The sequence below is a fragment of the Schistocerca serialis genome, chromosome 1 (genome assembly GCF_023864345.2).
Source record: "Schistocerca serialis cubense isolate TAMUIC-IGC-003099 chromosome 1, iqSchSeri2.2, whole genome shotgun sequence".
NCBI lineage: Eukaryota > Metazoa > Arthropoda > Insecta > Orthoptera > Acrididae > Schistocerca > Schistocerca serialis.
Window position 1 is genome coordinate 521,766,584 of NC_064638.1, and position 13,734 is coordinate 521,780,317.

Here is a 13,734-nt window from a genome sequence, read left to right on the forward strand (position 1 = left end):
CAACTTGTTGTAACCAACAAGGACTGTCTACCCTACAGTAATGCAATCTATGCCAGTTAATGCTGCCATGCTTTGTGAATGTAGATTCGTCAGAAAATAGTACCTCGGCAAAGAATGTGGGGGCGGTTTGTGATGCAGAGACATGTGGTATGGTTGTTACTGATGAAAATGCAGTATTGTTACAATGCTACCTACCAACATACTGGAATCGCGATGTAACTGCTGGGTGCTTATCCGTGGGTTATGGTGCACTACGAAAGTGCGCGTCATATATCTTGGCGGCCGAGTTTAGGTTCGTTCTGCGCATCTGATGTCACAAAACACAGTCAGCCAATGAACAGAGAACGACGTTGCCAGATCTCGACAGCAGTGCAGAGCACGGACGAGTGTCTTCAGTTTTAGAAACGTTCAGTCATAAATAAAGTAATAGAACAAAAGCAATGTCTTGATAGCAGACTTTCTTTTACAGAAAGTTTGGAAAAAGCATTCTTTATACCAATTGCTTCATATTCTATTAATTAATTAAACGAAACAAGCAATAAGACTCCTAATTCAGGCGATAGCAAGGAAAGATGTTTGTTTCAATCTCACGAACTGCTTTTTCGCAATAAAGAACAGCGGTAATTGTTTATTTCCTATTGTACTTCTACGAAGCGTGAGTAATTCATAGTCATACCAACAGTGTTTATAAGTAGTTGCGTGAGGTGTTAGAGTCCTTAGAGAGTTACACCATTCAATGAGCTGAGGTAGCGGAACGGTTAAGGTGTTGGGCTGCCAAGAGAAACGTTATGAGTTCAAACCTTGTGCGGTGCTTAATATTTTCCTTATTTAAAAACAATATTGGAGTGCCTTACTTCACGAATTTTAGTCGTTTGCATGAAATTTCTAGTGCTTTGCGTCTTCATTAACTTTTTCGCTGCTGCAGACACGTGCTCCCCGCATTCCGCGCTGTGCGCGATTTTGTCATCACTGCACTTCTCGCCTGTGCAGACACATGGTGTTCCCACTGCTTTGACACACTTATCATTCGATTTCACAAAAACTATTTGGCCAAAAAATTTGATTTTTACACGTCTTCTTGCCTGATACCTTCCCCCCATAAATGACTTAATTTTGTTTTGATGTGCAGCATTAAATGTAGTAAACCATTGCACAAAATTTTGAAGAGTTTGCAGAGGTAAAAGTCCATAGCGAATACTTTCCGTATGGTCGATTTTAGTTGCCACAATGTTGAGAATGAAATGTGGACAAGATACCTAAATTTCATATAATATTTACTGTATAACAATATCTCATTTAATTTAAGAACCACATAGGTGTCGTATGTAATATTGAGAAATATTCCGTCTTTCGCGACTGTAATAAAAGTTTTATATACACGCGGCGCATTTGGCTTTATTTTAAAGCACTTCCATCGGTGAAAGGTATGGCACATACACAATGGTATTCATGTTCTATTTCTTGTTTTTGTTCCACAGTCGCAGTTTTACCAGTGGTATTGAAATATATCCCTCTTCTGCAACTGTAATAAGCGACTTATTTAGACCAGACGCGTTTCTCTCTTTTGAAGCATCATAAGAGGACTGTATTTTGTGTCCTCCATTGCCAAGTAACCTTTTGTAGTTTTGTGCTGCGGTAGCACAATATTCAACGTTTGTGTTGGCTCATCAGTGTTTTAGCAAATAAATGCTGTTTGTGTGTGCCACACACAAAATTATGTTTGACATAGCTCTGAGCACTTCACTGACAGACGGTATATTCAAGTCCTAATGTTTTTGTAAGTCCACAGTTTTGTTTAATGTATTTTGTCTACTTCCTTTTGATTGACTGAAGTGCTTTAAAATAAAGCCAAACGTGCCCAGTGTAAGTAAAACTTTTGTTACAGTCGTGAAAGTTGGAATATTTCTCAATATTACATACGACATTTATGTGGTACTTAAATTAAATGAAATATATAGGTATCTTGTCCACATTTCATTCTCAACATTGTAGCAACTAAAATCGACCATACGGAAAGTATACTCTATGGACTTTTACCTCTGCAAACTCTTCAAAATTTCGTGCAAAGGTTTACTATATTTAATGCTGCATAATAACTGCATTGAACATCGAAACAAAATTAAGTCATTTATGGGGGGAAGGTATCAGTCAAGAAGATAGGTAAAAATCTAATTTTTGAGCCAAATAGTTTTTGTGGAATCGAATGATAAAGAGTGTCAAAGCAGTCGGAACACAATGTGTCTGCACAGGCGAGCAGTGCAGTGACAAAATCGCCCACAGCGCGGAATGCAGGGAGCACGTCTTTGTAGCAGCGAAAGGGTTAATGCGGCCGTGGTGGCTTTACTTCATGAACTGCGCGCTCCCCCCTACACGTAAGCTTGCGAACTATGCTATACTATGGCGCTGCTCCTATTGGCGCGTGCGTCGTGTGCAACTGGCAACGCAGCAATCTCCAGCGTCTGGGCGGGCATGCGCGAGCCGCCAAGATAAAAGAATTGGACTATAGTACAACCCTATTTCATTAGTTTCTCCTGCAACACATTTGCTTCATTTCCTTTTGCTGGCCTGTACACTGCCATCAGGCGTAGAGGCATTCATAACCTGGTAAAAGAACAAATAAGATTGAGCTTAGTGGTGCCGCAGGGGAGTGTCATAGGACCGTTGCTATTCACAATATACATAAATGACCTGGTGGATGACATCGGAAGTTCACTGAGGCTTTTTGCAGATGATGCTGTGGTGTATCGAGAGGTTGTAACAATGGAAAATTGTACTGAAATGCAGGAGGATCTGCAGTGAATTGACGCATGGTGCAGGGAATGGCAATTGAATCTTAATGTAGACAAGTGTAATGTGCTGCGAATACATAGAAAGATAGATCCTTTATCATTTAGCTACAAAATATCAGGTCAGCAACTGGAAGCAATTAATTCCATAAATTATCTGGGAGTACGCATTAGGAGTGATTTAAAATGGAATGATCATATAAAGTTGATCGTCGGTAAAGCAGATTCCAGACTGAGATTCATTGGAAGAATCCTAAGGAAATGCAATTCGAAAACAAAGGAAGTAGGTTACAGTACACTTGTTCGCCCACTGCTTGAATACTGCTCAGCAGTGTGGGATCCGTACCAGATAGGGTTGATAGAAGAGATAGAGAAGATCCAACAGAGAGCAGCGCGCTTCGTTACAGGATCATTTAGTAATCGTGAAAGCATTACGGAGATGATAGATAAACTCCAGTGGAAGACTCTGCAGGAGAGGTGCTCAGTAGCTCGGTACGGGCTTTTGTTAAAGTTTCGAGGACATACTTTCACCGAAGAGTCAAGCAGTATATTGCTCCCTCCTACGTATATCTCGCGAAGAGGCCGTGAGGATAAAATCAGAGAGATTAGAGCCCACACAGAGGCATACCGACAATCCTTCTTTCCACGAACATTACGAGACTGGAATAGAAGGAGAACCGATAGAGGTACTCAAGGTACCCTCCGCCACACACTGTCAGGTGGCTTGCGGAGTATGGATGTAGATGTAGATGTAGAGCTTTCTATGGAAAATGCTTGGCATACAAGGCAACAGCAGCCTCAACATTTCTCCTACATTCTTCGTAAATCAGGATCATTTCAGTTTTTTTTCTGTGGTTGCAACATTCATCGTCCAGTTGCATGTCTGTTCTCCTAATGATAGATAAGTGTACAGGCAGTAAACACTGCACAAGTATTGTAATGTTTAGAGCCATTGTCTGTTCTACATCCGAACATATGTGAACTCTGGTTGCGGTGTACTGCCCATTATGATACATCATATTTCAATACACAGCCAAAGTGATACATCGAGTAACCTGTTGCTCGATGTGTTGGAGGAATACAATGTTGAGGATGGGGGTTTCCAATTAGAAGTTACGAAATACTGGCCTGTCCTACCCTCGCAACATGGAATTGGGGTCCCACATGTCATTGGATATTCAAGCGACATTGACTAGCATGTTGTAAATTATGACTGTGCACTCCTTCCTATTCCTCTGATTACAGTGCCATCTATGGCAAAACAAAGAAAATGCGCCAGACAAAATGTATGTATATTTTGCCATAGAATTGTAATCTGAAATAAAAAACTAGAGTTTCCATTGAAGGTCCCAAAGTTGCTCCCAGCCACCCATGCACGGGGTGGGGTGGTGGTTCCAGTGTGATATTGTCGGATGACCACCTCTGATACAGAAAAATTGGGATTATAACTTGTTTCATCTGATGTGTAGTGTCTGAGGTATTTTAATATCTTCACTTAAAATGAACACCCTGTATATATTAAGTTCTCCTTGTCTCGGTTACTGTAAACCTGTCGCTTGAGGGAGAGTAAATAAGGTCTTTATGACAGGTATTCAGTACCATGCAGAAATAATTTCCTAAATAAAATGCAAGAAAGTTAACAAATAGCTATTTTCCAAACATTTCACTGTCTTTACCTTAAGGGAGAAATACGACAGCATGTAACAGAAAAGGGGTTTAATTACCATCTGAAAACATTCACTCTTAATAAGAAATGAGGAATTACTTAATGTTACATGATGTGTAAAAATATTACAAGTTGCTAAATGCTACACCTGTGACAGAGAAAAAATATGATTTTAAGAATTTTGATCAAAAATTTGTGTATTGCAGAAGAAAATCAGCATCACTGCAAGCTTTTTAGCTGCACTGGGGGATTTCTGGAACAAGTTACACATTTTTTTCTGTAGGTTCCAAAATATGCGCAAAAGAAAGTCTCAACTTGGTGTCGTCATTTGAAAGGTATCTGTAAGTCAAAATGTTGTGACAACTTTTTCGTTTTGGTGAGGGGCCACAGTAATATTACTACGTCATCCTTGTCTTCATGTAGTAAAATATCTAAGTAGTTCAAAGTCAAATCCCATTCAAACGTGCTTCCCTCTATCTCGTTGCCAACTGCCCACTGGTGCCATGGCTGCACCTTGGCCTTGCGTTGGGAATCAGCAACGACTGTGGACAAAATTCGGTCACGCCACCATATACCTGAGGAAGCAGGCAGCCCATTTTGCCGGGGGAGATCTTGGAGGAAGCACCTTGGCATTGTAGAACTAGAAACATTTTCATACTTCTAAGATAACTGAGGCATCTTGGTTTTTCCTTTTTAATGTTTCATTTGCTGTAAGAAGCAAAATTCTAGCTTTGCCAAACACCCTTACCAAAATAAGTAAATGATAAAAGCTGCTGTGAAAATCAAAGTTGTGGGGAATGGAAGAGTTCTGTCAAGACTGCATTTAATATTTTCAACAACATATAGAAATGTTTGTAACACACAGACATATCCACTGAAAAACAGTCATGTTGGGGAGTGTGTGTGTGTGTGTGTGTGTGTGTGTGTGTGTGTGTGTGTGAGAGAGAGAGAGAGAGAGAGAGAGAGAGAGAGAGAGAGAGAGAGAGGATGGGCATGTGAGTGTGTGGGCATGTACGTGCAAATATCAGATGATCAAGGTTTGCACACGTATGATTGTTCATTCTCTTATGCTTCTAGTAAAAAATAGTGTAAATAGTTTTTCACTTATTTCGTTTTAGTTATATCTGTTACATGTGACTATGTGACTTTAAATGTGAAGTAGTTTATAGTGTTTATTAATATTTAAAAATTCATTTTGTTTTAGGTTTTTCTTTGAAAGTGAAAGAGGGCTTTTCCCAAACACAGAATTTGTCTTTGACCTGGAATTGCCTTTGGATTTCGTTCCTTTCAATAGTGATGGTGAAGTGCAATGCTTTCAGCTACTCCCTGCAATGGTCAGTTGCAAAAATTTTTAAGCTCACCTGATAACTGTTATCTTATTTATATTGTCAATTGCTATCAAATTTTATTTATTAACATAACTGGGGCAGAAAATGTCATATTTAATGTTATAGCTTAAGTCTACTATGTAAGTGGTACAGTGAAATGTATTTTGCATTTATCAGTTCATTTGTGTGAACCAGAAATATGGCTTCATCTACATTTGCATCTATACTCTGCAAACCACTTGAAATGCATGGTGATGGGTACTTTCCACAGTACCAGTTATTAGCAGCTTTCCTGTTCAATTGACATATGTATCACAAGGAGAATGGTTGTTTAAATGCCTCCTATAATATGCTATAATTCATCTAATCTTGTCCTCATGATCCCTACAGGAGCAATAAATAGGGGGTTGTAGTAGAGTCATCATTAAAAGTCAGTTCTTGAAACTTTGTAAGTAGGCTTTCATGGGATAGTATATGTCTATCTTCGCTGTACAGTAGTCAAAATTTTATTTCACACTCACTCATAGTACATAGCTGTTTTTCTCATCTACGTCTGTACATTGCAATCCATATTTAGAATTATGGTGGGTAATTTTTACCATTTCCATCCAGTCTTGTTGCATGTGTAAAATGTGCTTGTGGCTAACATGACTGTCAGCATGCCTCTGTAGGAGCAAGGAGCATGTGTATCAGAAGTATTAAGAACCTCACTTTCTGAAGATAAGTTGTAGCCAGAAATTCTTAATTATAATTTCCTTTTCATATTAATACATGTTTCCTAACAATTAATCATACCTTATTATTATAATATTTGTAATTACAGGCAATAAAAAAAAATTTTGATCGTAAATCAGATCATCATATCTTCTTACCTCATGGAATATGTCAGACAAGCAAAGTTTTGGGTCATGCACACGTGGGTTTCACATGGAGGCATTTAAGTAATCATTTCCCACACTCCATACACTAATGGAATGGAGAGAAACCCTATTACATGGTTCCATGGGAATGGCTCTCTGCCATGCTCTTCACTGTAGTTTACAGTTGTGGGTGTCTGTTAATTTTGTGTCAGTATCAGTTCATTTACTTCTAACTGCACTATTTGCAATTTAATACCTCCTTTCCTCTAGAATTCCATGTGTAAATTTATGCTTGGGATTCTAGAAGCGTTCAGATGTAACTGATACTATGTTAATTAATGAACATTTGAATGTGAAATTAGTTTAGATACTAACCAAACTGAATCAGCAATCTTCATTTGTAACAGGCGCTTTTTGTGTTGCTTGTTGACTCGTCAGTTTTGCTGCCGAAATATGCAAATGGACAAATGAAAAATAAGAAAAAACAAAATTACAAATTTAATTGTTTATGATATTGTTTGACTTTCTTATCTTCCTTCCCAATGCTCCTCTTTTGATTCTTGATCCTTGATCTGTCTCCACATCAAGAACGTTTTTTGAGTAACCTACAACATTTAATATCTGGTATTAGTATTAGATTTGGTTTCCAATTGATAAATAAACACCCCAGTATATAATTGGGATGCATGGGATTGGCTTAAATATTGCTATAATTTTCCATTAGTGCAAAATATAAAAGACATCATTTATCAGTTGTTCTCTTGTATGTCTTTCAGTCCAACGACTGGTTTGATGCAGGTTGCCATGTTACTCTGTCCTGTGCAAGCCTTTCATCTCCAAATAACTACTGCAGTCCACATCCATTTGAACTACTACAGCCCACATTCATGCCTTGATTTCCCTCTGCAATTCTTATACCCCATGCTTCCTTCCATTACCAGATTGATGATTCCTTGTTGACTTAGGATGTGCCCTATCAACTGATACCTTCTTTTAATCAAGTTGTGCCATAAATTTCTTTTTTGCCCAGTTCGGTTTGGCAGTTCCTAATTAATTATTCTCTCTACCCATCTAATCTTCAGCATTATCCTGTATCACCACATTTCAAAAGCTTCTGTTTTCTTCTTGTCCAAACTACTTATTGTCATTGTTTCACTTTTGTACAAAGCTATACTCCAGAAAAATACCTTCAGAAAAAGACTTCCTAAACAGTTAAATTTATATTTGATGTTCACAGCCTCCTTTTGTCAGAAACACTTTCCTTGCTGTAGCCAGTCTTTCTATTATATCGTCTCTACTTCAACCATTGTCAGCTAATTTGCTACCAAAATATCAAAACTTACCTGCTACTTTCAGGGTCTCATTTCCTAATCTAATTCTCTCACCATCACTTGATTTTATTAGATTACATTCCGCTACCTTCATTTTAATTTTGTTGATGTTTGTGTTATAACATCTTTTCAAGGCACTATCCGTTGCATTCAGCTGCTCTTGCAAGTACTCTGCTGTCTCTGACAGAATTACAGAATCATTGGCAAGCTACAAAAATTTTATTTCTCCTCCCTGACATTTAATTCCCTTTTAGAATTTCTTCTTGGTGTCCTTTATTGTTTGCTCAGTGTTCAGATCACTGTCGCTGACTCCACAAGGACTGAGGGGGCCCAAGCCCCGTCAAAAATTCAATTGTATTATGCTTTGTAAAATCACAAAATTATGTTGGAATTTTGTATTTTACTTGTTTGACAATAGTTACCTTTTAAAATACATTCAGTAATGAGTTAAAACAAATAATTATTATGGTAGTAAGCAGGTTAACTGAAAACGAGTGGTGTGAATCATGATAGTGTTACGGTGTTGCGGGCACACTTAGAATTTGCTCCGGTGCACAAACCTTCGGGTAAAGTCTGGTGCCAGCAGACCAGCGCTGCAGCCGCGTGACTGGAGCAGAAGTGCTTGGAACCCTCCACCTCACGTCGCCTTGATGCTTCGAGACATTACGATGCCAGCGCTATATAAATCCCACCCTGCTGTCGCAGTCATTCAGTGTGGATAGTTTCGTGCAGTGCATGCTGCAGATATGTTTAGTGTTCCAACTTTAGTGTCTAGTGGACTATTTTTTATGACTATATTTTATTTGCTTACTTTAGTGTACTGTGAATTAAGTTTGCAATGGATAAATTTGTTACCAAAAAGGCATGCTTGGAAGTTGATGAAACTGCAACTCAACCTCCAACAATTATTGTGTCGTCAATTGCTTCATCATCTTCAGGTGAGAACTGTTCACAGCTGCAACCTGGACAATCCAGTAAGGGAAGATCATTTCAGAAGTATTGGTTGATCAAATATACAGGGCTAGAATATGAAGCATCTAATGAAAAAGTTTTTTGCAAAACCTGCAAAGAGGTAGATGCTAAAAATCTATTACAATTGTCTTCAAAAAAAGAAGATGCATTTACTTCCATTGGGTTTTATAACTGGAAGAAGGCTTTGGAAAAATTCCATCTTCATGAAAATATGTTTACGCATAAAGAAGGTGTTCTGAAATTAAATTCTATCACTAATCAAAGTGTGGCCTCCCAATTGAATGAACAGTTAGACAGTGATATGAAGAAAGGCTATTTAGCTCTTGAGACAATTTTTACTTCCGTGCAGTTTCTATGCCGACAAGGACTAGCAGTTAGAGGGCACGAAGATGTAAACTCAAATTTTTTTCAATTGTTGGAACTCTGAAAGAATGACATACCTGAGTTTAAAGATCGGTGAGGGTGTTCGGGGTATAAGTGGATGTCCCATGATATACAAAATGAGATAATTGATCTACTAGGAAAGTCTGTGTTGAGAAAGGTATTGGCTTCAATCAAGAAGACTGAATATTTTTCTATTATGGTTGACGAATCAAGTGTCATTTTGTATTCGTACTGTCGATGATTTCTTAATCATGAACATAGTCTTTATTGGCTTATACGAGACCCCCAACACTGAATCACAAACTCTGTTTAGTATTTTAAAAGACGTTTTTGCTCATCTTGATTTGTCAATGGATAACTTAAGAGGGCAGTGCTATGATCGTGCCTCAAATGTGAGAGGTAAGTTCAAAGGACTAAAAAAGTTAGTTTTGGATATACAACCAAAAGCATGTTATGTGCACTGCATTGCTCACAGTTAAAACTTGGCAGTTGTAGACACTCTCCACCATCTTACATCTATGAGGGATATTATGGCTTTGGCCAACGATTTAATTAACACCGTAAAGGAATCCAACAAAAGGATGGGACTTTTCAGAAGCATTTGCTGTGACAGCACCAACGACCAAACTGGTCTACGACCGCTTTACCCGACCTGATGGACTATTCGAGCTTCTAGTATCTTGGGAATACTGAAAAACTTTGAAGAATTTCTAGAGTTTTTTGAAACATTTCCTGCAGAGGACAAAACCCTTGAGTCAATGTTACAATTCGAGACGTATTTCTTTTTACTTCTTTATTTACATGCATTGAACCCAGTAGAGGATGTCAATGAAAAAATTCAATGCCCTCATCTAAGTGTTGCTGATCTGGAAAAAATATATGAGAGCTTGATTTGTATATTGAATGGAAGGCATGGTAGTTTTGAACATGTTTGGGAATTGTGTTTAAAAGAAAAACCTTCACAAGTTGATGATCCTTCACTTCCTCTGAATCGAAGTACACCAAAGAAGTATGAAAACAATGAAGCCACCTTACTGCACACTTTTAAAACCCCAAAGGAATACTATAAAGCTATTTACATTGAGGTTTGTGAAACGGTGCAATCTTGCATTACTGAGCGGTTTGCTTCAACTGGACTCACATAGGTCACTGCAGTTGAACAAGAGTGCTTGCTTTTAGTAAACAGGGGTGAAACAAATTTGGAAAAATCAACTGAGTTTTTCAAAAATGACCTACACATGAGAGACTGCACTTACACTTGAATATGTTAGCCGACATCACTAATAAAAAAACAACTGGTCTTAAAAAACATGTGTGATGTAAGAAATTACATTACACAAGAGCCTGCAGTTGGAGAAATGTTATGTGAAGTAGTGAAGTGCATTAAGCTTCTCCAAGTAGTTCCAATCATGACAGCAACAGCAGAACAGTCGTTCAGTGCCCTTAGAAGTCATATCTCTGTTCAACAATGGGACAGAAGCAATTGAACAACTTGGCTGTTCTTCATGCCCACCAAGATGTTTTGGATGAATTGGATATCCGACCAGTCATCAACGACTTCATATTCAGTAATCCAGTCAGATGGTCGACATTTGCAGCTTTCTAAAAACACTCTAGCCTTAATAATGGCATTTAGAGCAATATTAAAAATCTATATAAAATAGAGAATTATATTTTCGGTTTTGAAATATTAGTACTAGTTTAGTACTGTATTACTGTATTAGATATTTTCAAATACTTAAATTTTTTAGGGTGTAAGACCCAATTAAAACCCGCTGTTTACATACTTTTTGACTGAAAGTGTTCGGCATACTGTATTAACTTTATTAACTGTAGTAGAGCATTAACTTTGAGATATTGTTTTTATGTAATGAACCCTGAGCCTTATTCAGGAGTAAGCTTAAATTAGCTATTTCACATATTAATCAATGTGCTATTACTGTGCGACAGCAATATTTTATGTTTTATTCTTTTAACGATAGTTTAGGATTTGTTTAAATATAATTTCAGTTTTTCAGAGCTATATATTCACTGCTCTGTAATAGTCTATAAGCATGATTATTAAATTAGCTTTTTATGAAAATACTGTCCGTGTTTATGTTTTGTTTCTTTTTTCAAAGCCAAAAAATGTGTCAGGCTTGTCTAGTTTCCCAGAGCGTTGAGTTATCGAGAGTCCAGTTTTCGGGGTTCTAATGTTGATCATATGACTCTAAAATGATTAAAAAAACTTTAAAGATCACTATTCTTCATCTAAAATTTAGAAAATAAAATTTCCCGAGGCAAGACCACCCCAGTATGGCGCCGCCCCCCCCCCCCCCCCCCCCCCCCCCCGCCCCCTCCCCATATTTTTTTATAAGCCAGCGCCCCTGGTTCAGATTGAATAACAACAGTAATAGACCACAATCTTGTCTACTCTCTTCTGTACTACTGCTTCCTTTCCATGCCCTTTGACTATTATAAATGCAGTGTTTTCTGTACAAGTTGTAAATAACCTTTCACTTGCTGTATTTAATCCCTGCTACCTCCAGATTGTCAAAAGCTTCTCTAAATTTAAAAATGGTATAAATGTAATGTTACCTTTCACTACCCTATCTTCTAAGAAATGTTGTAGGGTCAGTGGTGTTACTTGTGTTCCCACATTTTGGCGGAGCCCAAACTGATCTTCCTTGGCTTCTACCAGTTTTTCCATTCATATGTAGGTAATTTGTGTAAATATTTTGCAACTACAACTTATTAAACTTGTGGTTCAGTAGTATTCACACCTTTCAGCATGTGTCTTCATTGGAATTTGAATCATTACATTCTTTTGAAGTCTGAATATATTTTGCCTGTCTCATATATTGCACACTGAGTGGAATAGTTTTGCCATGGTTGTCTCTCCCAAGTATTCCAGTGATTCTGAGGGAATATCATGTTCTCCAGGAGGGGCCTTGTTTTGACTTTGGATCTTCAGTGCTCTGTCCAATTCTTTTCACAGTATCATATCTCCCACCTCATCTTCCTTGTCTTCCTCTTCATTTCCATCACATTGCCTCCCAAATTTCCTACTTTTTCAAAAGCTCTCGAGTTTTAATCTGCAGTTCATAAACAATAAATTATGAGGAGAATCCACATTTGCCATTGAAAATGCCTTATAATTTGAAATATGCTTTTGAAATCTCTATCTTACCAATAGATAAACAATCTCAATCATTCCTGTATTATGAGGTCTCTTCCACATGCACAACCTTCTTTCCTGGTTCTTAAAAAGCGTGTTACCAATGGTTAAATTATACTCTGTGCCAGGGGCAGTTCCCGGTTTCCATATTTGGGTAGGTTGCGGTGGGCGGCATTTACTGAAAGGAACTATGGTGAATGTATCTCCTGTTCTCTTCACAGTAAATTACTAAATAGCACCAAAAGCAAAGTCTGAGAAAAGATCTGTAGGTGCTTCATCACAACAAAAATACTAAAACTTACATGTTTTGGAGAGATTTTTAATGCCGTGCATGTTAGGTTTATTGCATGGTTAATGTTTTTCATGTGCTCAATTAACAGCATTTACAAATTCCTGTGACAAAACAGTGATGTTCCATGAGTAGCTCACAGAAGCAAATTGAACAGTACCACATTGATTTACGTGTTTACAAAGCTCACATTCTGTATTTGTTGGTTTTCATATTTAAACTAATGTATTATGAAAATATGCGTTTTAAGTGATACACATATTAAAGATCATTCCGAAAGGTAATTTTTAGTATGTTTTGTTGTGCTTCAATGTCAGAGAAATTGGTGGCTAAACATGCTATCATACATCACTCAGCTAAGGATCTGGATATAGTCTTGTCTGGATTGGCACTGTTTTCATTCTTGATTGGTGTTTAGATTGGATCTGGGTGAAACAATTTCTCCTTTATCACACATTCCAAATATTTGTCTAATAAATTGCATATTGTGATGTTTTCAGACTTGTGGCATGCTACAGTTCTTCATGAGAAAATGAAATTCACAAGTACTTAGGCACTCTGCACTCGCAAAAAAATTGATAACATGTTTTATGCTGCAAACACTGTTAACAAGTTAGGAAATTCTTAGTAACTAAAGGTAACAAGACATTTTTTGCACACTTATTTCCTCTAATCATTCATGAAATTCTCACGAGGTGGTGCCACTTATGCTACTGCATTGTAGTGAGATGTTTCCAAACCTAGCTTGCCTTTCCTACACTAGTCAGTACTGCCAATGGTAGAACCAAAAATACTACCTTCAACAATACCAAAATATTAAAGCTTGATTAATGAAGTATCAAAATATAATACAGAAATACAGCGACAGAGGTTTGGTAGCAAATGTTCAGCCAGTTAATTTCCTTTTGTTGTAAGCAGAGGAATACAAAAATCATGTGTGGCCAGAGGTTGTAGCAACTGA

General features: G+C 37.6%; 1 protein-coding gene across 4 annotated transcripts in view; it reads left to right on the forward strand.

Annotated features, from left to right (window-relative positions):
* The window catches only part of LOC126474411 (uncharacterized), a 301,608-nt gene that overhangs the window by 126,417 nt on the left and 161,457 nt on the right, over positions 1 to 13,734 (forward strand). For all 4 annotated transcript variants that reach the window (XR_007586584.1, XM_050101883.1, XM_050101898.1 and 1 more), the window contains one exon: positions 5,657 to 5,786. Coding sequence is in view for 3 of the 4 variants with exons in the window: in XM_050101883.1 (XP_049957840.1) it covers positions 5,657 to 5,786 (130 nt within the window). In the remaining variant the exon portion in view is untranslated. The remainder of the gene's footprint in view (positions 1 to 5,656; positions 5,787 to 13,734) is intronic.